This window comes from Plasmodium coatneyi, chromosome 10, assembly GCF_001680005.1.
Source record: "Plasmodium coatneyi strain Hackeri chromosome 10, complete sequence".
NCBI classification, from domain to species: domain Eukaryota; phylum Apicomplexa; class Aconoidasida; order Haemosporida; family Plasmodiidae; genus Plasmodium; species Plasmodium coatneyi.
The window spans coordinates 1,482,963-1,506,291 of NC_033565.1; the positions used below are offsets into that span (position 1 = coordinate 1,482,963).

Below are 23,329 nucleotides of genomic sequence, written 5' to 3' on the forward strand. Positions count from 1 at the left end.
TGCACAATTGTGAAGGTGTAAAAAAAATATTTCATTTTTCCCGTATCGAATTTAGTGTGGCTAACATGAGCTAATAGGTGACTGCGAGGAAGACGAACAGCAGGAGGATAAAGAGGAAGGGTCCGTACAGCACGAAAAAGTACTTCCACCTGCACGGGTGCATGCGAAAAGGGAAAAACGATGTAAGCAGGGGTGTGGAGAGTTCAAAAAATGGAGGTCAGTCTGGGCACCCTTTCGATTCGAACAAGTTGCCCTTGTTCTGCTGGCGCGCTTACGAGACGAAATGGCCATGGATCACCAGATTTAGGACCACCTTGAACGGGGTCCTGTGGAAGAGAGGAGGGGGGGGTAGGCTCATCGACAGATTAATCAGAATTGGGTAGAGGAACTCCCCTGGGAAGAGACACACAATGCAGCCGCACGCACAGCGCAGCGTTCCAGCGGTCGACCTCGCTATGCGTGTGCATAAATGAATAAATAAATGAATATATATGTATGTATATGTATGTATATATCTGTAGTGTGAAAAAAAGAAGAAGAAGTGAACTCCCACTCAGGGCTAACGTACCAGTTGGATCTCCCCTTATACTTTATGTTATTCAGGACCATGGCGACATGGTGGTGGCAATTATTACTGTAAAAGGGAATTTATTTAAAAAAAGATTTTTCCTTTTTTCTTTTATCCTTTGTATAGCGGAATGTTTTGCTATTTCCGTGGGGTCATTATTTAGGCGATGTCTTTTTTTTTCCTTTTTTTGTCTTACACGAATAGGTTATGCTACATTGTGGTAGGAGAAACGGGTAACATGGAGGTGGATGCGCGAGTGAGGGGGAACCGTATTGGTTCACTTGGAAAGGGGGGACACCCAATGCCCCAGCGGAGCAAGCGCGTAGTATTTACCTTCCTTTTGGAAAAAACTTCATCCGCTTGGTAGATGGCTTCATCGTAGAACTAAGTGGTAGGTTGTGCGCAATAAGTGGTAGCTGTTTTGTGGTAATTCCCTTTTTGCAGTGGGGAACTCTGCCGCAGCTCTGGGAAACTCCCTCTCCTACCCTACCTTGTCAGTGATGGCCAGAGGAAGTTTATTCTTGTCCAACTGCCAATACTTCATTGGGTCGCTAAATTCCATATTGTCTGGTTTGGAAAAAAAAAAAAAAAAAAAAAAAAAAAAAAAAAAATGAGGGAAGGCAGACTGTCGAGATTGAGCAGTGGAAGGAAGATTGTCCCTTCAAATCGACTCAGCTTGTGCAACGAGTAACTGTGGATGAGAGAACATAGAGAGGGTGTGGGTGACTAAGGTAGACAGTCCACTCAGGAAAAACATGCAAGGGAGAAACAGTACCAACTGAGATAGTGTATGACCCGGAGAAGTCGTGAATTACGCCTGAGGATGTGCATATTCCTGCCAAGGATGAGGAAAAAAAAAAAAAAAAAAAAAAAAAAGTAGGATGGGGGGAGAACATACAACAATCTGCACGGGCGCATCCCCACATTGTCATCCTTTCAGGAGTGAAAGAATCCACTTTGGGAATAAAATGTCTTTTCTTACCGACATGCCCCACTATGGGGATGAAGGTGGACGCGCATGGTAGGTAGGAAAACACGACACAGTAGGGAAACTGCAACGGGGGGGAGGCGGCAAGTGGTGGTGGTGAGGTGACGCTGGCGAGGTAATGGTGCTGGCGTGTGTGCATGCGGAAAATTGGCTAGGACGCACAGACCCCTCCTTCCTCGTCTCACTAACGCTCCACTATGATCATTACCTTGTTGTCTTGTGTGTTAATCTCGGTATTCTTCATGAAGTCATTTGGCATGTTGAACGGAGTGGGGGGTGAAAAGGGCAGCAAAAAAAAGACGACAAAACAAAACGTGGACGGGGGAGTTGGTCAGCTGGATGGCTCATTCCCGGTGAGCTGCTAACAGGGCGAACAAAGAAACGGACAAAAAAAATAAAAACACTTGGGCGTGATTAATAAGTCGACTGTGCGGGGGTTAAAAAAAAAAGCGGAAAACAAAAAGCAAAAAACAAAAAACAAGAAACACATGTTTGTTTGTATTTATGAGTACGTTTATGTGTACTTGCGTGTGTTCCTTTTTTTGAGATCGCTTGTCAATTCTTTCGTCGTGGCCAGTTTTCCCGCGCAATTGTGTACCCGCATAATTTAAGGCGGGCGTGACGGAACGTTAGGAGTTCGCACTAGTGTATGCATGAACGGGGGCACTTGTTCGTTTCATTTTTTTTTTCTTTTTTTTCGTCCTCCTTTTCGACACTTACCCACCCGTCCGAATACGCTCAGAACGGAAAAACGTATTTCACCTTTTGAGAAAAAAAAAAAAAGAATTTCCCTGGAGTCCAAGTGTAAGCTTATGTGTACGTGCTACTGGGAAGAAACGACTTTTCCGTGTTTCACTTTTTTTTTTTTCAAACCAAACAGGTGAACAGTGGCTTGTGATAAGTGAGGCTTATGCTGCTCATTTTATTCATTTTATTCTTTTATTTTTTTTTTTTGTGAATTTTTTCCCTTTTTTTTCCACTTTTCCATCTTTTCCGCGTCCCCCGTTTTTTAAGTTTCTCTTATGAACGTACTACGCGCAGGGCGCTTCCCCTTTGGCGACGGGGCGTAGGCCTTTTTTTTTTTCGTTTTCATCCTCCCTTGAGTAAGCATACGCTTGCGGTGCGGAGGCACATGGAAGGGCAAAAGCATGTGGACAGGAGATGCTTTGCGGAAGCGCGAAATTGCGAAATCGCGGGAAAGCGCAAATGCAAATGCAAGCGTGTACACATGTGTACAGATCTGCGAGCGCATATTTTTCTGTTCATCTTCACATCGTTGTATAGCCCTGACGAACCGTTTCAACAGTTCCGTGAGCACACTTCGCTCATCCCATAAAGGTTGTCTACCCTTGGGGGCCCCTTCATTTTTGTTCTAATGTTGTCATAAAGGGTGGTAGTGGTATTTTTCCCTGCCAACTCGTCAATAATTTTTTTTTTCTTGTAAAGTTGACAAAAATGCGCATGTTTGAAAGCACGCCTTTTTATTTATTTTTTTTTTTTCATAGAACTCGCTTAAATATGTTTCACTGTTTGTTTCTTCACTTTTTGTTCTTCTACATTTAGCTACACCTGTTTTAGTCTCCTTTTTTTTTAATACCCATTTGACGGTACAGGCATTTGTACTTATACATGCGGAGGCGTTGTGGGCACATTTTGCTCTTCACCACGTCACCGCTTGGCTTAGCTGACTCCTTTTTTTTTTTTTTTGATCCTCGGGGGGGAGATCTACGTGGCAGATACGCACGTGCGTACCTACCTATGTATTTACCTACATAGGGGCACACCTCCATGTTGGGCAGGCACGCCCCCAATTAACCACCCCTGCAATTGCACCGAAACAAAATGAGTGACAATGCATGTCCAAGCGTGGCTTCATCCGTGGATAGCACGCTGTTCAACGTGCTGGCGGCGGGCAGGGACAAGAGCAAGCAGACGCTCGAAGAAATTAAGGAACTCCAAGAAAGGAACAAAATGCTCATGAAAAATGAGCTCAAAGAATACAAAATTGTTAACAAGCTTATTAGTGAGCATATAGGATCCATGCCAGACCTTCTAACTACCCTTAGCGATTCATCACAGTTAGGTGCCACACTAGGGTGGGTGGATAAAGGACGGGAGGTGACAGATTCGTTAGATGAGGAGGAAATATACCCCCAACGGATATCCAGTTGGGAGGACAATAGCGGAAGTATGGATAAAACAAATCATCGCACTAGCACACATCTGGAGGAGAACGCAGAGATCACAGAGAAGGGAAGGACAGACGAAGGTGCAGTAGTTGCCTGGATCCACCCACAGGATGGGAGGGACCAAATTAGTAAAAAGGAGGATGTTCCCCAAAAAGGAGATCCATATGCGGGATTCCCTTCCAGGATGAACCTACTCCAATTGAAGCAAAAAATAGAGCGTCAACGATTGGCTCTCTCAGATGTAAAGGATTATCAGACGAATAGTATGTTACTTAGCGAGGTGAAGAAAATAAGACAGCTATCCTTTAGCGATGGTGCAGTCGTAAAAGTTAGTGGAATGCATGATCATGGTTCTCATTCCAAATTGGCCTTAAGGGAAGAGGCAACAATTTGGCACACTCCAAATGGGGAAGACAAAAATGACTTCACTAAGGGAGGAAGCATTATTGAGCAACTTCTGATGAGTAGCGACTTCCGTAGCTCTCTCAGTTCTAAGGGGGCACAGGGCGAACCTTTGGGGGATTCGTTCACCGTGTCGTTGGATAGTGGACCTAATGGGAGTAGGCCTAACAAGCTTAGTGGAGAAGGTACTACAAAATTGAACAGCCCCGATGGAAACGTTCATGCAGAAGTGGATGGAGTAGAGAAGACGAAAAACGTTCTTCATTCAATTTGTTCGGTCGGAGAGTTGGGGTCCCCCTCGAGTGGCCACTTCGACGTTAGTCAATGTGGGGAAGTCAGCCAATGCAGGAACAGCAACAACTCTATGGGAATAAGTCGGATAGATTCGCAGTACTTCACGGGAGAGCTTATCGGAGAGAGTAACGGCGGGGAGAGCCTCCCTGATGGGACGTTGTTGCAAAGGGAAAAGGACACAGGAAGATCTGCCAACTACCCCATAGGGACGATGAAACATTCAAGAAGTGAACAAACGGATCACCAGCTGGTGGATGTTATAATTCGCCTGTCCAAATTACAAATTGAGGAAAGATTTAAAAAGAAGCTGCAGTTTTTTAACGACTTTTGTCTCTCCATTTGTGTTCCCATTTCGTATGAGGGGGGGTCTCACGTAGTGGGGGAAGAACAACGTGGACGCAGCGCCAGTGTAAATGATCTGAGTAGATCTGTAATGACGCCAATGGATGAGGAGTTGGATATGCCCAATTTGGAAAGGATAGCTATGGAGGGGGAAAAAAAGGATAACAAACGTAACAGAAGCGGCAAATATGTAAACCACACAAAAGGGAGGAATGAAGGAAAGATCCAAGGACCAGACACCTCCATCACGTACGATAATTTTTGCCTAAAAAGTAACCATGTGAATGAGCACTTTATCGAGTTTGGGGAAGAAGTACATTGTAAGGTAGAGAGACAACTTTTTGAGAGCGTCGAAAAGGTAGCCATTTTACTATGCGCTAATCAGTATGAACAGCCAGGAAGGAAAAAAAAAAAAAAAAAAAAAAAAAATGAACTCATCCAAATTGTATACTTTGCAGCAGAAGAATGTTACCATTGTCAAGTCGCTCAATCGGCCATTCGTTGTTCCTGATTGGTACGAAATTTTGGCGTATGGCGAAGTTCCTCTTATATCCAAGGTTGGTGTGGAAGCACCACTGAGGGAGTTGTGTCTTTCAAGGGGGAATTCCTCCGACTTGGTGAAGCACCCACATGTAATGGTCTACCTGCAACTTGCCATACAGTACCTATCGAAAGGGGAAGATAATGATCATCTCCTCAGAATGGGGGAAACGTCAGACGGGCGTTCCTTGACGGAGCCCGCACGAGGGGGAAGTGTTAAACCACCAAAGGATGGAAATCGTTATGATGAAATAGGGCATGCCATCCGCCAGGAGGAGATTATCCAAAGTTTTGAGAGTAACAATAGCTACCACGCAGGGGGGGAAGACATACAGGGGCTTATCACTGAGCGGGGGAAGACGAACCCAGTTGGAGCATCCCCCCAAACGGTAGCAAATTGGAACAATCGTGATGCGAACGACGTGCTGTACCTCTATGTGCACAAAATGGTGAACCTGTCGAAGAGGCCCTTTGATAATATATCCATCTGTGTAAGGTTCACAAAAGAGGAAAAATATGAGTATAAAAATTTTCCCCTGGAGGAGGAAAAAACATTCAACTTTTTTGTACACTCCAAGAGGAAGTTGAGTGAACTTCGGGAGGTGATACTAGAAGTGTGGGGGGACTGCATTGGAAAGGACAAAGGAAAATGGGTTCACCAGAGTGAGTATTATCACGAAGAGGATTGTAGAGACTGCGTTGGAATAGTGAATATCCCCTTGGAAGACATCATCCAGAAGGAACAGGTGATCTGTTTGGAGAAACACCTGGAAATGACGCATCAGTTTTACGAAAATGTGAACTTCATATTTTGGGTCATTCTGGTGAGAGGGCAGAAAAACAAACAACAGAACGTGCAACAGTTTTGTGAGAAGTACATCGAAAGTTATGCCAATGAGGGGAAACATTCCCTATCGAATGGGATTGATCAGACAGAAGAATCGCTAATAAGTTCTGTCTTTGCTCCATCGGGGGGAGAGCTGTCTGTGGGGAAGAAGTTCGCCCCGTCGGATAGCGACCCACCAGGGGAGGCACAGTCCTCCATGTCGATAAATGAGCAATACTTTATTTACGACTCGGAGAGCCTTTACAACAGGGAGTATTACGTGTATGAGTTACAGAGGGAAGTGCTGCAGAAGGACGTGCGTAGTGGTGCTCTCATCGCCAGCGTGATGGAGAGAAGTGCAGCAATGAAGCATCGAACAAACGATGATCAAAGAAGCGATGAAGGAAGAGAGGATCTCTTTGAAGAGAGCAACAGCAGTGTAAACGGCACCAACAGGGATGGAGACGACGAGGAGGAGCAGACGCAAAGAAAGGCGTTCGGACGAACGAAGAGAGAAGTAACCGTCGAAAGGGGAAAGGACCCATCGATCTACCTACCAATCGAGCTCATCAAAGAAGAACTACTCCTACGAGGAATGAAGGAACACACAGTCCACGTAATGATAGAAGACATGAAAAAAGACGCAACCAAAAAGGACGAAAAGTATATTTTAAAAACACACGTAGAACAATATATTGATAAAATTTTTACCAAGTGGGAAAAATTAACAAACAAATTATTCCTTCGGAATAAAAAAAAAATGCTCCTAAATGACGTGTGTGAATACTTGGATAACCTCTACATTGACGACGATAGGTACATTAGTAAGGAAGAATTTTTCATTTTTTTTCAAGAGGTCGGCATCGTTTTCGTGGACTCCACTGTATTCGATGAGTTGTGCTTACTGTTCTTTGACAGGGAAAGGAACGAAATATATTTCTCAGCCTTCTCCTCCCTTATCATAAAGAGAGGAGTTGAAGAACTCAAAAATACTGTGTACGGTTACGACGTTTTGTTGAAACTTTTTGGGTCCTTCTACGACAACCAGGTGACGATAGAAAACCTGGAAAATGAATTGGTAAAAATTAACCTGCAGACAAAGAATTATTACTCAGGGAGGATAAGAAGGTACTTCTCCTCCGAGGCACTGAAAAACTCATCCATTTATCAGGGTACTGCCGATGAGAATTTAGGACGTTTTTTAAAAGAGGAAGAAAATGTGTGTTCCTGCACCTCTCTGTTGTTTTTACACTCCATCAGGTTTATGCTAACTAGGTTCAACAACAAGGATTTTTCCAACCAGGATTTATTTTTCCTGGTGAAGTACCTGTTGCAGACGCAGTGCAATTACTCACGGACGGATGTTCGCGTTCTAGTGAATGTTATCAAGGGTATTGAATCCGTTAACTTGAGCTTCTTCCTGGCACTGTACCATATGTATGTGGAGCAACACGCCTCAGGGGGGGAACTACAAGGAGAGGCACATGTTGTGTGCAACCAGCACAGGGAGACCTCCGCATGGGGAGAACATAGCCAAGTGGAAGGAAAGCGCTTCCTCGTTTGTGACGACATGGGGGGCAGCACAGATGAAGGGATTGGTAACGACATGGTCGTGTCTTCCCCGTGTGGTGCGGCTCCTAACCAGGAAGGCGGTACATCTGGTCACGAAGCGGACTACGAATATGAGCACACCGACGAGGGAGGGCATGTGGCTCTCTTCATGCTGGAGAGGAGTGACAAGGAGGAAGCACTCCTCGATAGGAGCAGTAAAATTATTCAGGCGGACCCCCCTGTGCAGGAGGATAATACTCCCAGTAGGAAGGTCAAAACGGATGGTCAAAATTATGATTGTGCGAAGGAACCTTTGGAGGAGACTCGTACTAGCATAACAGAGACGCAAACTGATCGCAGCTTGGTAAGTGGTTTAGACGATCCGGGAGGGAAGAACCAAACAGATGGTCACACGGTTACAGGAAAAACATCCAAAGACGCACCCTCAAATGTAAGGAAGCAAAAACACATGAGCGTAACGAACAGACCTACCTTTTGCAACACCACAGAGGAGAAGAAAAATACCAGTAGGCCAAGGAAAGATATAACGAAAGGATTCAAATATATACTCATCATTCTACATGGCAAAATTGTGAGCGGGCTTATAACTGTGAAATATATATCTGAGTGTCTGTTTCGCTATTTTGGTAGAAGGGGAAAGGATCGGAATGAACAGAATGAACAGAATGAACAGAATAAACAGAATGATAAAGTCGAGTTGCTGATGCTGTTCGATATGTTGGGTCTTTACACGTCTTATGAGATTGCCCTGAGGGTACTGAACTGGTACGCAGGAGAGGTAATTCTAAACAGGGAGGGAAATAACCATGACGGAGTTTATGCAAACGGTATAGAAGCAACCGTGTGGGGGGAAAATAATTTTGAGGGGAACCACCATCGGAACATCCCCCTGCTGGAAGACTTCACCGCCATCAATCACGAGCAGAACATAAAGAAGATTATGGAAAGGCACTACCTTAAAGAACAAATCGGAGGAAACATATTTTCTGGTAGCACACTGGAAGATTTTTTCGCTCTCCTAAAGGAAAAGGACATAGGAATACAAGCTTTTTCCAAAAAGAACATTTTTACGTACAGCGATTTTTACGCTACAGTTGAAAGTCTCAATTTAGATTTTTCCAGAAATTATGTGCGCCTGTTATTTTCTAATTTGTTAACCTACGACTTGACATCCTTCACCAGCGTAAATAGCAAGCTAATTTTTTACGACTGCATGGAGGTTTATTGGCTGAACTGGAACAGGGCCCATTTCGATTTCCACGGGGGGGAGGCGCACAAGCAGGTGTACCCCGAACAGGTGCACCCCGAGCAGGACGCGAGGGCCCTCTTGGACAGCGTCAAACAGAGGAGAAAGGAGCTAGCCATTTTTAAGAAGACAAACCAAGCGGATACCCCAAACAGGGTGAGCTATATCCCCCAGAAAAGCAGATTAGTACTTGTGCGTGAAGAGTGGGCCACGTCTATGGAGAACAGTATCCCACTGAAGGATCCAACATCGGGGGTTACTCACCCCTTGGCAACCCTCCCCCTGTACAGTTTATTCTTTTACCTTTCTGAGAATGGAATCCTAAAAGGAGAAGAACTTATAAAGCACTACTTTTTTATGAACATGTTCAGGTGCGAAATGAACTACCTAAATGTGGATGATTACGCGAATGATATTTATACGTTTTACGATTTTTGGCAAATTTGTAAAGACAAATGTGTGACTCTGTGTGAGTGTAGCGATGATGACTCGTTTAGGGAAGACCTTCTAAGGCTGATAGTGGTTATAAATAGGGACCACCATAGTGGTGGTAAAGAGGCAATCCGGAAGGGACACAGTGGAGGGATGCTCCCCACGGGTAAAGTGACCATAGCGAAGTCGACCTCCTCACTTCAAACCCTACTGAAGGGAAAGACTCACCTATTTTCGAAGAATTTGAAAAAGAATCTGGGCATTTTGCGGATGGCCGTGGAAAACCTGGGCAAGGGAATCACCAATGTTTCTCACTTCCCGCTGGGACCCTGCCTAGGACGGAGTCGTAGTGCAATGAACCAAAGTGCCATCAGTTCTAACGCGAATTGGAACAGAAGCGGCAGCTATGATGCATCTTTGGGGAGACGAACGGGGAGCACACACACGGGGGAGGAACCACTTTTGCAGTTTCTCAGAAGAAATAAACATGTTGTAGAACATATGCGGGAATTCTTTTACCTGTTTGTTTTCTGTTGCAAAGTGGCGAACAACGAGTCGGTGGATTTGTCCTTTCAGGAGCAGGAGTGGATTTTCTATCGGGGGAAATTGAAGGCGCACTATTCCCACAGGGGGGAGAATAAACACACGTACGTGCCTGCTGGTGCGGTGAGAAGAAAGAAGGACAGGTCTAACTATTCCCCATTTGCTTATAAGGAAGTACGCATATGCTGTGAGGAGAAGAAATTTACGAGCCAAGAGTACAAACGGGTGGTGTATCCATACCTCCTTCTCCTTTGCGATTTGCTAAAAAAAATTGTGCACATTTATAAGGATGGACATGCTGCTTATGTGAAGAAAAGATTTGTCCTTAATTATGAGGAGAAAAATGCGCGGATAATTTTTTTGCATCGCGTGGAAAATATTATGACCAGGTCAGGCAGTTTTGACGCCAAAGAGTGGAACAAAATATACAGCATATTTGAAGCGCTAGACGTCAGAATAAGTGAGTTCCTTTTAAATTTGTGGAGCTGCCTTGAGGTGAATAAGTACATCGTGAAACTCCCCAATGGAGTTACCCTTTTTAATGATTGCTATAATACCATGTGGGATTTGATGAGGCCGAAAGGGAGTGGCCGTTCTTCCCTTTGGGGAGATGTACCTACAGGTAGGAAGAATACCCCCATGAGGAGGAACAGAACTGATCATAATTCTGATGAATGGAACGATCTATACGTAAAGAATGTGAAATATGTTATTGCCTTCAACAAGCTGCTTCTGTCCGATATACGCGGGGTCAATAGGAGGAGTCTACTTCACAGTAAGTACTTCACACAGGACAAAATGTTTACGAAGCACATGACCAATCTGCACGTGAGGGCATTATTTAATGAGTGCATTTTGGCAGGACTGAACATCAACCGATTGTTCGCACATATTGATAAGAAGGACTCCTTCATTTATGTACTCTCCAAAAATTTTAATCATATTTTTTCTGAAGAAGACATAGCATTATTTGTGAAGAAATACTCCTTCGTAGTAGATATGACATCCCTCCATTTGAGAAATTCCTGCCATAATTTTTTTTCAACAAAAAATTTTTTACATGACCTGTACAGGCAAGGTGAATTCTACAATGCGCAATTGAAGGGAAAGCTGTTCAGATTTTTTTTTAAAAATGAAAATGTATTTTTCTGCAAACACCACCAACGCATTGTGCATACCAATTTCGAACCAATGGATAAACACCATTTGATGTCTTGTGATAAGTTGAAGAACATTTTGTCACTGCATGGTTTGTTTCTTTCCTGGGCAGAGCTGTATGACTTTTTCCAGCCTCTCAACAAATTTTGTGTCATTTACGATTCGAAGAAGTTTGAGCTACACGAGGCGGGGAAACCGGGCCCCTACATTTTGAAGGCGTACATCAACCTGCCGAATTTGTTGCGCCTGGCGGGGGAGGCGGCAAACAGGGGGGTGCAGCTGCATGGAAAGGCAGAGGAGCATCCACCCCAAGACAACCTCAAGAGAGAGAAGATCGTGGAAAAATCTGTATCAAAAAATGATTTTCACAAAAAAGACAGCTACACGGAAAAGATGCTCGCAAGTGACCCCCACTCGTCGTTCTGCTCATTTAGAAGTCTGGTCCGCTCGGGGAGGGCCCCCTCTAAAAAGAAACCACTCGGAAAGGCAACCACAAGGGGGAAAAACGCGAAAGGGGAAGAACAAAAAAAAACACTTAACCTTTGCAGTGATGTTGTGCACACAAATTTAGCAAAAGCGAACGGTTTACCCAGGACATACTTCTACGACTTTCGTTTTAATAGCCTAACCATGGGAAGAATTTTATTTTTTTTTTTCATCAAGCTAGCCAATTTGAAGTCGAAGAGCGACCTCACACATGGGCAAATGTATTATGGGATCAAACGAGCAGGGAAAAAAGGTATCGTAAAGAAGGAAATGGAAAATGCATGCCATCTGTTGCTCAACATGGAAGAAAACAAGTTAAACTCCATCATACCGGATGACTTTGTTTTGAAGAAGGAAGAGTTTCTAAAGGGAGTTCATTTAAATTTATTTCTCCTCAGAGATAGGTTAGACTTCCTATTCGGGGAGGATCATTCCTCACCAATTCATGTGCATCAGTTTGTTAATTTTTTCGACACGGAGAAAGGTGCAGTCTCCTTTTCGAACTACAGATATGTGTACAACTTTGCCTACGAGTGGGTAAATCGCATGCACATGAAGGATGAATATGTAAGTAGGGGGTTGTGTGAGGCGTTGCTGGCGGAGTTTCGCCTACCAGACATGACGACTGATAGCAATGGGGAGGAGGGAGAAGAACCCCCTCTCAGCGTGACAGAGGTGCGTGAAGCGTCTGAGAAGGAATCCAATGTGAAGAAGAAAAAAGAAAATTTACAAAACGAAGTGGAGGACGTGGCACGGCATGATAACCATGTGTGGTGCAGCCTCCCAGAGAGAGACGTCGCTCCGTGTGATGCCACTCCTTGTGACGCATTAAAAGACAACCGAGAGGATCCCCCCGTGAGGGACCCCCTTTGGAAAGACGAACTCGTGAAGATGTTCGAAAAGAACATAAAAGGAAAGTGGAAGAAAATACTCATGCCGATTTTTCAGCGCAAGGAGTTCTATGTACATCGATTTAGGATTATAATGAAGGAGTTTACAGGGTTGAAAACTTTTGTGCGCAAAATGGAAAGCGAAAAGTGCAGAGGGGAAAAACCCAACGTGGATAATAAATCTATGCACCCGAACAGAGCGAACCACCCGTATGCTCCCATCTCACTGAGCTACTTCTGCTGCTTCGCCATGAAAGAAATTGTGATGGAAAATATATGCATAGAAAGTACTGTGCCGCTTGGAGAAACAAAAAAAGGTGGCGATTCCCTGCACGTGAATTACCTCTTCGAACACACCTTTTCTACCGTAAGGGAAAAAGACATAATTACGCTCTTCGAACATAATAAAAAAATCTTCAAGCTGAAATTGCTCCGGGAAGGAAGCGTCATAGCCGAAGCAGATCTACATATTCTGGAGATGTTTTCCATCATGAGGAATGAGGAAAAGAAGAGCCACAAAATTTTGTGTTTCATTCCTACAGATGCGGATAATAAGAACATTATCTTTTTAGATGTAGACATGTATTATGAGCGGACGAAAATGGGTTCAGGTGATCCCATTTTTGAAACTAGCCATAGAGTGGTTAGCCCTAATTTATCTGTTGAACAGCTAGCTGAAGAGAACCCCCATCAGATGGAATTAGCAAAATCAAATTCACCCATCATGTGTGCATCTGAAGAAGGAGCTTCTAATAAAAAGGAATTAATAAAAAGAACCCAATCTGGAGTGAGCAACAATTGGTGTGGTGACAAATCGGCTCATCGGGCAGCTCATGGTACACGTGGGGAAGGTAATTCCACCTTGATCCACGGAAGCACGAATTGTACTCCCACTGACAGCCGGCAGAGAAGAGACGGATTGACCTCCTCACCTGTGGTGCACCCACGGATTACAAACGGGACCACCCAAATGATGCGCCACTGCAGCGGCGAATACGTCTGGTTGAAAAATGGCCGAGAGGTTCTTTTGGAAAATCAGGGGGAAGGAAATATCACACGTGGTGGGGACGCTGATGAGACCAACTGTGTGGACACAAAGTCGATCATCCTGGTTGATGGTATATTGGGAGGACACACCTGCAGGGAGAACCCCAACGGGAAGCACAGCAGTAGGGCCGAGTACCAAATGAAAGATAAGGACAGAAATGTAAACGGGTGGAAAAAGGATACCAGCCACATCTACCTAACTGTTAACTGGGTAATCCTTCCAATGCACTTGATTAAAAAAATGCTTAACAGACTGAGCGGGAATGGAAATGCAGATGACCGGGGGGACGACGTGTTTGTAGCTGTTTACGTGGAGGTGCATCAGAGGATGGACCCCTCAGGTAGGGGTGGCAGTATCGGCAGTAGCGGTGACGGAACATACGAACTGCTCTCCAGGTCCATTCCGCAAATGGTCAACTGGAATGAGGGGGGCAATGAAGATCATGCTGATAACGGTGCAATGCACAGACAGAGCAGCCGACCAAACGGTACATCACCTGATGGGGGGAAAGTAGAGGGAGGTAGAGGAAACCTCCACCACGTAGCGGTGAATTCCCCTGAGCAGACGCACCCCTCCAGGGAAGAATCACAATCAGCAAATAAGCAACTACTCGACAAGGAGGAGAAAAAAAAACATTCGTCAGGCAAACGGTTAAGCTTACACAAGTTGAAGATAAAGCACAGGGAAGTTATCAAATCGGGCAGCAGTCCATACGTGGAAGGGAAGATAACTGTGAAGGCTCTGATTTCACTGAATCACATTTCTGAAGATGTGACGATTGGGGAGCACTTCTTTAAAATAAAAAACATTTTACACGAAAATGAGGATATTGTATTTTGCTGGGAGAGTTTGTTTCATGGTGTTTATGGGGAGAATGCACTTTTTGAGGAGGAAGAGGAAAGAAAAATGCTTCTGGACAACTCAGATGTAAGGATGGGTTCTTCTACTGAGCGGGTTGCAATTAGAAATAAAACCCCAATGGTGAAATATCCCAAGGGGGAAGTTGAAAAGTTAGCAATTCTGCCACATATAGATGATGACAAAAGGGAGAATGAAACAATAATTGGGAAAAAATCCTCTATAAAAAAAAGGGAAAATTCTATCGTACATTTCGATGACGGAAATGCGCATCATGCAGACGGAAGGGAGAAACAACCCCTTGGCTATGTTTCATTCGAGTATGAAGTGAGGAGGACGGAAGATGAAAGGAATTACGAGAAGAGAGATTATTTTGCAATCCCCAATTTTGTGAAAATTTATTTTCTAAAAAGAAGTAGAAATAACGATCATCTACTGAACGAAAAAAATGATCTGTTCAGAAAAACAACGTTGGACAAATTATTTGGGGATGTCTTAAGGAGGGTAAACTACAGAAAATATGTAAAAGTAGACACTCTGTTGGATGCACTGAGTTATTCAATCTACGCCAATTACATGGACTACGTTATCCGACTGTTTCGACATTATGTGGGTACGGACACTTCGCTATTCTTTCCTGTGGAAAATATTTTACTAATTTTAGCCTTAAGAAAATTGTCTTCTCATTTTTCCAACGTGATGATGCATTTGTGTAGGGAGGTTCATCAGTGTAACGGGGGTGTCAACTCCTTGGGTGTGGTCGACTGGTCTCACTTCATCAAGTGTATGTTGAAAGCGCAGTGTGGGTCCTCCAAGGGGGGCAGCTTAAAAATAGGTAAAAGCACTAAAAGTGTTAAGCGTGAGAAGTTTGTTGGAGCAGGCAAGCAGGATACCCCTCAGAAATTCTACCACAAACGCAACAAACGGGAGGGGCAAAAAATGAAGATGTTTTCTTCAACGTCATCTTGCGTGTCTTCCTTCTCTGCCTTCACGAAGGGTAATACAGATGATGACACTTCTTCTATCGCCTCCTCTGCAGAGCGGCACAAGGAAGGAGAAACTCCCCTACAAGTGACGCACAAGATGAAGGGAGTGAACCCCCTCAGTCAGAGAGACTGGTGTTTGTTGAACAACTGGGAAAAGTGGCACCTTCACAAAAATGGCAGGAGCTGTTTCTTCCTCCTGTTGTTCCTGAATGATATGCTAATTTTTTACAAAGAAAATAAACGCGCAGTGAAGAATAATGAACTGAACATATCGATACCCCACACGTGTGGTCGTGCCGAAGTGAAGGAGTGCCCTCTGCATAGGTTGCAATATTTTAGTGGACTCCCAAATGGTTTAACGAGGAGACGTGGACTTTCTAACGGGGTGCTGTGCGGTGGAAGAGCGTACAGAGACTCTTCGGAAAATCGATCTCGCTATTGGGGCCCCCACAAAGGAGACGCAAAGTATTCACAACGGAATGTACAACAGAATGCACAACGCAATGCACAGCTGCATCCATTAAGGACGTGCCACCATGTTGGAAAACATCTCGATTCTCTTGCTCGTTACGCACACAGGAGGAGAACCACCCTGAGCAAACACCACAGTAGTGATGCGTCCCCCGAAGGGAAATACAGAAGAAGCACAAGTGCTGCCAGTCGTCTGCTTGCACGTGAGCAAAGGGGTAAAAAGAGAACCTCCATATATCATTACAACCTGTTAAAAGGTGAATCGACTATTCCTCCAGTGAAGGATCCAAGTGGTCAGGAATGCACAAATGGAGTTAACGCATTTATAGCGTTACGTAGGAACCTCCACAGGGATCACAAATCGGACCACTTGTATTTCTTGCAAGGTGGAAATGAAGACGTGGTCACACAAATGGACAGAACGAATATAGGAAAGGTTGATCTTTCTCCTTATAGACTTTACGTTAAGGTGAAAAGATTACTAAACGCGGTGACGCTAGTAAAGCAAAGGATGGCAATGTCCTTTCAAATTGTGTTGAGCAATTACGACTGGATCCAGTCGGGTCATATGCTCCCCTATTTTGTAAGCCCCCAAGATGGCTATATAATAAATAAAATTCAGGCGGTAAGTAGACCCCTTTTGAATGACCCCCATTCGGGTATCAACACGGCAGTTATTTTGGCACTTCCAACCAGGGAAGAAATGAGCAGACTTTCCAACGCGATGAGTGAAGAGAATACAGCGAATCTTCTACTCAAGGGGAACACGAAAAGGGAGACTTCCTATGGTCTGCTGAAAATGTGCTTGCAGAACTTGTCTCTGCAGATATGCTTTTATGATGTCCCATTTTGGAGCAACTCCTCCTTGTCGGAAGAGTCACATGGGAATGACGACCCACTAGGGTGTAGTCTCTACCCGGAGGGGCAACAAAAATGGAGGACGTGGAGGACGGGGAAGACGCTCGTTGCAAGTACGTTCATTCCGCTAACTATTCTTTTGAAAAAACATAAAACCAAAGTTAGGGCGCCCCTGGTCAGCTCCCCATTTTGCAGCAGTCGAGGAAGACGAAGCGACATGGAGGTGGAAATTCTCCTCAAGTATGACAGGGTGGACACAAGCGGGGTGCAACAGAAAATGGTTACACAAAAGGGTCGTGAAAATGACGGTCAGAAAAATGTGCAAAAAAATGCGCAGAAAAATGTGCAGGCGAAATTCACCCAGGTGCGACCCACGCAGGAGCAATCCAAGTTGCTCAAGTCCAAGCTGGAGACGTGGGCACATGGGCACTTCCATAAGAAGGAAACCTCCCCTCAATACGGCATCGTAACTGACGGCTTAAATATCGACTCATCCGCAGAAACGCAATCGGGGTTTCGCCTAAGTGACGACTTTGATCTGGCAGGGAAACACGACTCACTTGACTTCTCTAATATTCCTCTGCTGACTCTTCCGAAAATCCCCCCGCCCATATCGTAGGGTACCCACATGAGCTACATTATTTTCATTTTTCCCACTTTCTGGTTAAGTATGTTGGAGGGACGCGTAGCGATATTGGCGTCATGCTTCGTGGAACCATTCAAGTTATTTGTTGGGGGGAGTTTTTCCCCCCCTCCTCTTACCTCATTAAAATATATCTTCCTTTTTGTTTGCGCTTGAACAGTGCTGTTTTATATATAGTGCAAATTTGTTTGTGCCTCTTTGTCACCTCGCACATGGTCAATTTTTAATTTCGTGGGGAGTGTTGACAAGCTGGGCGTCGGTTATTTCTCCCGTTCGCTAGCTGCACTTCAGCTGTAAGGGTGCTTCTTAACAGTTTTCCTCGCAGCATCCCCACCCATGAACCCCTTTCAATCGTTAAACAAGCTGTGATGGTCATCCCCTTTGTGGGGAAAAAGACGACTCTCCGTTTACTCCCTCGCTGTGTTCGCTTGGATGATCCACCTGCCCAATTGTGCATAACTTCAGTTGCTCATTCTTCACTTCCCACGGGTTGATTCTTTCCTTTTCGAAAGCTTAACCATTCCATGGGAAGAGAAACTTCTATCGTGTCAGTTCTGATTGATGATGGGTTTCTCTTCCAAACAGGTCGCCTCGTGAGTGGTACCTGCACCTCCTACACAAAGGCGTTTACTTATATGCCAAAACCTACCTCCTATCTTCCCTGTACCCATGAGGCACCTTCTGGTGGTCCCTCCTTCTTTCCTTCATCTTCTCAGTAACCGAATCGATCACTTTTCTCATTTGATCCTTCCTGTCCTCTGAGAGATGTTCCTCGTTATGACAGTAGACACACTCATACGACCTTCGTCTGCACGTTCCCTTCATGTGGCCAATACAGGGATAGCATATTCCCTTATAGTGCAGGAGCTTCGATGGATGGTAGGATGAGTGAATGTCTGCGTGCTCTCTATGGTGGCAATTTGGACACCGGTTTCTTTTTAAGCATCCATTATTTCCAGAGAAGAAAAAGGTACAAGGGTGACAGACTCCCCTGTCGTGTGCATCTCGTTCTCTGTAGCCAACTTGTTTGACGTAGTGGAAATGCTTCCCCGCATGGTGGTTGCCTTTGGCCCGGTCCCCTTTGGGGGATTCCTCTTCGGAAATGTCCTCTTCGGAAATGTCCTCTTTGGAAATATCCTCTTTGGAAATATCCTCTTTGGAAATCTCCTCCTTGGAAATCTCCTCCTTGGAAATCTCCTCTTTGGAAATCTCCTCCTTGGAAATATCCTCCTTGGAAATATCCTCTTTGGAAATCTCCTCTTTGGTACAATCCCCTTTTGGTGTTGTCCCTTTAGTGGTGTCCCCATTGGGGAGCCCCTTCTTTGCGGACGTGCCTTTCCCGTGTGTGGCATCTCCCCCGTTTTCCCTATCTCCTCTTTCCCAATTCATGTCACCTGCGTGTGACTCGTTATGGCAGTACACACACGCGTGCATGGGTCTGGTGCATTCCCCCTTGAAATAATTCGCACACGGAACGCATAACTTCTTAACGTGTAAAAGTCGAGAGGGATGAAACAACGTGTGGGGATTTCTATGATCTTCGTGGTGACAATTTAGGCACCTCTTCCCATTTGAGCATCCGTAAAAGCCTATAAAATAGTACACGCATGGATGGCAGGCTCCCTTCTCATGTCGACTTAAGACGCTTCGACGAATGGATAAATTGTGAGTTCCTTGTTCAATGGGTTCCTGTTTCCTGCGCCAAGATTTGGCCTCTTCTTTGTCGGTGATTACTTCTCTCTTTTTTGATTCTCCTGGGTAGGGGGAGTTACTGCGGTGGCTAGAATCGCTTTGACTCTCGTACAGTTGGCTGCTTCGACTACTCATGGTGGATTCGTCTTCACGGGGGGTACGCGAATGCGACCTTCGACGGTTGTGATGGTTGTAATAGCTGTGTCGGTTGTTGACGATGCGGTGGTTCCTTTCATTTCGGTTGCATAATTGGCTGCTTCCTCTGCTGCTGGCACGCTCAGGGGAGGAATACCTCCTGAAGTGTCTCACCTCACGGTACCTTCCATTTGGCATTCCTTTGCCTAAAGTTACGTCTTTCATGGAGCGCCAATTATCATCTTCGATGAACCCCCTACTTTTTCTGACTACACTTTTCGGGGCTCTTCTTTCTGTTGCTTCTTTTTCCTCCTTTGTCGAAATGGGGTTACCATTGTTGATATATTTGCCCCCCTCTTTGTAAGACAACTTACCATTTGTGCCTCCCACTTTGGAGTCCTCCCCCTCATCTTCACTCTCACTGGAAAGGGGAACTTCCTCCTCAGGATGTTCATTTGGCGTAGTGGATTTTTTCTCAGAATCGGATAAGGCACTCTTATTTCGTCCTTTAGTAGTTATTTTTGTGCATTTTCCTGATAGAGAGCGATTATCTGTGACGAGATTTTTCTTCGATGCGAGTGTGGAGAGACTTGAGCTGCGTGTTCTGCTTTTTGACTCCAATGTGGATAGACTTGAGTTACGTAACGGTTCTTTTGACTTCACAGCGGATGGAGTTGATCTGTGTAACTGTCCTTTTGCCTTCATAGCGAATCGACTTTTGCTGCGCCACTGCCGTTTCGATCCCGAGGTGGACTGACTCGATATACTCCCCCTGCGGACTCTCCCGTTGGCCATTCTTCCCATGTCCCTTCTTCCCATCTCGTTCCTGTGTGACTCATCATGGCAGTAGGCACATTGGTCCATTTCTCTTGGGGTCCCAGTTTGGTTATGTCTGCAAGTGCCCCTAAAATAGTCTACACACGGTTTACACTTCCTCATCCTGTGCAGCATTTTGTAATAGCAAAAATAGCTGGACGTATTCCGGTGTTCCTCATGATGGCAGTTCCTGCACTGGAGAGAGTAGTTGCACCCACTAGAAAAATAGAACGAGCACGGAATGCACCTACACGCATTGTGTTCTTCGATTGAATACGCTCCTGTTGACTCTCCCGTCATCATTCTTTCTTTTCTCCACGTTTTTCCCGCCACTTGGTTCCCATTGGCGTACCCGTTCCTGGGATTTTCCCTAACATCCCTTCTATCACCTTTGTTATCACCTCTGCTAAACCCGCTCGGCCGCTGCGCATTATGCGTTGGCACGTCCTGAATTATTTTCACTCTGCTGCTGGGCTCCTCAATCTCGATGTCCTCCTCGCCCTGACCCTCATCGTGAAAATTGCGAATGTCATCCAGGGGTATTTTGCTCAAACTTTGGACATCGTTCAGGTGATATTTTTTTTCCTGCTTGGTTAGGGAGTCCACCCGTTTCTTGCTCTGACTTCGGCAGGCAGAGGGGTCCTTTCCGAAATTGTCATCTCCTCCTTCGTTGTTGCTGCATTTTTCTACATTCGTGGAGGCGCTGCTTTCTCCGCAGTTGTATTCGTTCTTGAAATGGTTTCCATGATGACTCTCCCCATTTTGCTGCCTACAAATGTGCCCATCATCTGCTTTCACCTCTTGACCGTGCGGATTTGTCGTGCCTTCCTCCACATGGTCATTACACCCATCCTTACTTCCAACCCTTTCTTCCCCCCATGCATTGTCCCCTGCGGTATTTTCAGAATTCATGTCCAATTTCCCCCTTATCAGACTTTTACTTTCCCCTTTTACGTCCGTCTCTGTTGCTGCCACAAAGTCGGAAGAGGAGGTGTTCATCTTCCTTTGGTGCAAATGTTTACACACATTTTGTTCTTCCACACTGTTGGAAAGGTCCGCTTCTTCATATACGGTTAAAGGTCGCTTTCCTCTTTGCTCTGCACTGTCACACATCTGGTTTATGGCAAGGTCGTTCGAATTGTCTGCGTACTTCCCGAAAACACACGTTAATTTTCCATCCTCTTCATCCTTCTCATAAAGCGGTGAAATATCCTTGTCACACAAATTATTTGCTAAGTCATGAGCGTGCTCTTTGCTATAACTTCTGCGTGGTGGTGTTCCCATATTTGTGTCGTTTTTTTTCTCTGCAAGGTCCCCTTTGTTCATGCTCCTTCTACCTGTGTGTGCATTCCTGCTGTGACTCCTTGAGCGTGCATACTTTTTGGACGATTCATTTACGTGTGTGCTTCTTTTGTGTGAGTTCTTTTTTCTTTCCCTGCTTGGGGAATGATCCACGTTGGGGGGTCGGGAGTGTCTCCCCACGCTGCTGCGTATTCGGTGACTATTCCGAGGATACTGTTGCTCCGTGCTCAGGTTAGAAGTGTGGGTATCGAAGGTGGACTCCCCGATGATGGATGCCGAATCGGTCACATCCACCACGTTAGCCACGTTGGACACGTTCGATACGTTCGTTGCATCCCCTCGAGCCACTTTCCCTGGTTGGTGCTCGTCCGAAAATTCCCCCCTCAAGGAAGTTGCGCATACCCCCAAAACGTTCTTCATTTTTACGCCGTAGGATATGTGGTCCGTGTCGTGACAATATGCGCTGTCCGCCTCACATGGACACTTCTCCTCGTTAATATGGGGACACACTTGGCACAGGTTCTTATCATGCAGGTAAGTCATAAAGTATAAAGTAGAGTTTTTCTTTTTATGCGCCTCGCTGTGGCAGTCTGGGCAGTTACCATTTTGCAAGCAGCTAGATGGCGTATCCCCCTGAAGGAAGTAACTCCTACATGGTTTCTTCCCCTGTGTGTCGCACTCAGGACAAATTTCCACCGTTTTTCGAGCCCCCTCAGTGATATTGTGTCCACCTTCTTCAGTACTGCCTCCCCCCTGAATGTCATCACACACGCGCATCAGTTCCTTCTCCATGGTAACAAAAAGATTGCGATGAGAGATGCTGCTCTTCCCCTTTTGGAAACTGTAAAGCAACTCCTTCGTAATCACATCGGTATGTTTTTTCCTTCCGTAGAGATCATTCAACGTGCGAAAATATGAGTGTCGTACTCTGGACGGTAAGTGCTCAACGGAATGACAAAAATGGCACTCATTTTGGAGGTAACAAAAACCATCTCTAGATAAGTAAGAACAGACTTTACACTTGTTTCTCATGTGTAGCATCTTATGAGGATGCAAAGCAGAGTTCTTATCTGTGTGAGTGTAATGATGGCACCATTTGCACTTTATGCTATTACTACACACACTGTTCGGGCTACTAAATTTGAAGCAAGGGATACATAACCCATATATGTGTAAAAACTTCTGCGTAATAAACAGAGTAATTTCTTCCTCCTCATTTAAGTGAAAAATCTCCACCAAAGATTTTGTGATGGTACGTCCTTTAGCTCCATAGAGGTCATTAAAATTGGCTAAAACGTTGTTCCTATGTTCCCCTAGTTGTGAATATTCTTTCAGTTCGCATAGCTTTGATATTGTAGTACTGTCATTGGTTCCTTCTAGGGGTGCCTTACTATGGGAGGGGTTTTTGCCTCTATAGGAGGAGCGTCTTCCTCGGTGTGGGCTTCTTCCTCGATGTGGACTTCTTCCTCCATGAGGGGGTCTTCCCCCCCCTGCGTGGAACCTTCTTCCGGTGTAAAGGCCTCTCCCTTCCAACTGCACGTCCATCCTTTCAGCAGCAGCGTTCACCAGTTCACCTCCCCCTTCGCTCTTCTTCGCAGAGGTATCCACCATTTGCACCTCCCCCTCGGGGCCCAAATCACATTTTGCGAATTCGTCCGAGAGGCATTGTCCCTCCATTGTTTGGTGATCTCTCTAAAAGGTCCTGTGTGCACCTGGTTAAGTTAGGAAATATCCCAGGTCTGCATAAACGCTTTAGCAACTGCAGGGTGTGCACGGTTAAAAGGAAAGTATATTCACTTTGCCGGTCAGCAGGATTCCTTTTTTTCTTCCACTGGTTTTATGCGCATTTGGGAAGGCACTCCTTAAGAGTGATTCCTCCTACTTAAACACGCACGGTGGGGGAAAGATGAGAACAGCTCGTACCCTTCCTGCCGCGCTGAATACACAAAAAAGTGCTGTTTCCAAATGGAAATGTGATGAAACGCGCGTTGCTAAAAAATTACACAGCCGTGTGGGGAATAATACCCTCCTCGCAACAACGTTG

General features: G+C 45.2%; 3 protein-coding genes across 3 annotated transcripts; 1 reads left to right on the forward strand and 2 right to left on the reverse strand.

Annotated features, from left to right (window-relative positions):
• Window positions 1-271: 271 nt before the first annotated feature.
• On the reverse strand, window positions 272-1,815 carry PCOAH_00031260 (Uncharacterized protein; the record flags this gene model as incomplete). The annotated part of the gene is made up of 8 exons (XM_020059926.1): window positions 272-326; window positions 569-634; window positions 765-778; window positions 902-952; window positions 1,059-1,135; window positions 1,344-1,403; window positions 1,551-1,620; window positions 1,765-1,815. 8 exons carry the CDS (start codon window positions 1,813-1,815, stop codon window positions 272-274), a joined length of 444 nt encoding a protein of 147 aa, XP_019915322.1.
• A 1,583-nt stretch (window positions 1,816-3,398) lies between these two features.
• On the forward strand, window positions 3,399-17,316 carry PCOAH_00031270 (Uncharacterized protein; the record flags this gene model as incomplete). The annotated part of the gene is made up of 2 exons (XM_020059927.1): window positions 3,399-5,141; window positions 5,245-17,316. The coding sequence occupies 2 exons, from the start codon at window positions 3,399-3,401 to the stop codon at window positions 17,314-17,316; spliced, it is 13,815 nt and encodes a 4,604-aa protein (XP_019915416.1).
• A 669-nt stretch (window positions 17,317-17,985) lies between these two features.
• Window positions 17,986-22,962, reverse strand: PCOAH_00031280 (Uncharacterized protein; the record flags this gene model as incomplete). Its single annotated transcript, XM_020059928.1, has 1 exon — window positions 17,986-22,962. One exon carries the CDS (start codon window positions 22,960-22,962, stop codon window positions 17,986-17,988), a length of 4,977 nt encoding a protein of 1,658 aa, XP_019915230.1.
• Between the last annotated feature and the right edge of the window lie 367 nt (window positions 22,963-23,329).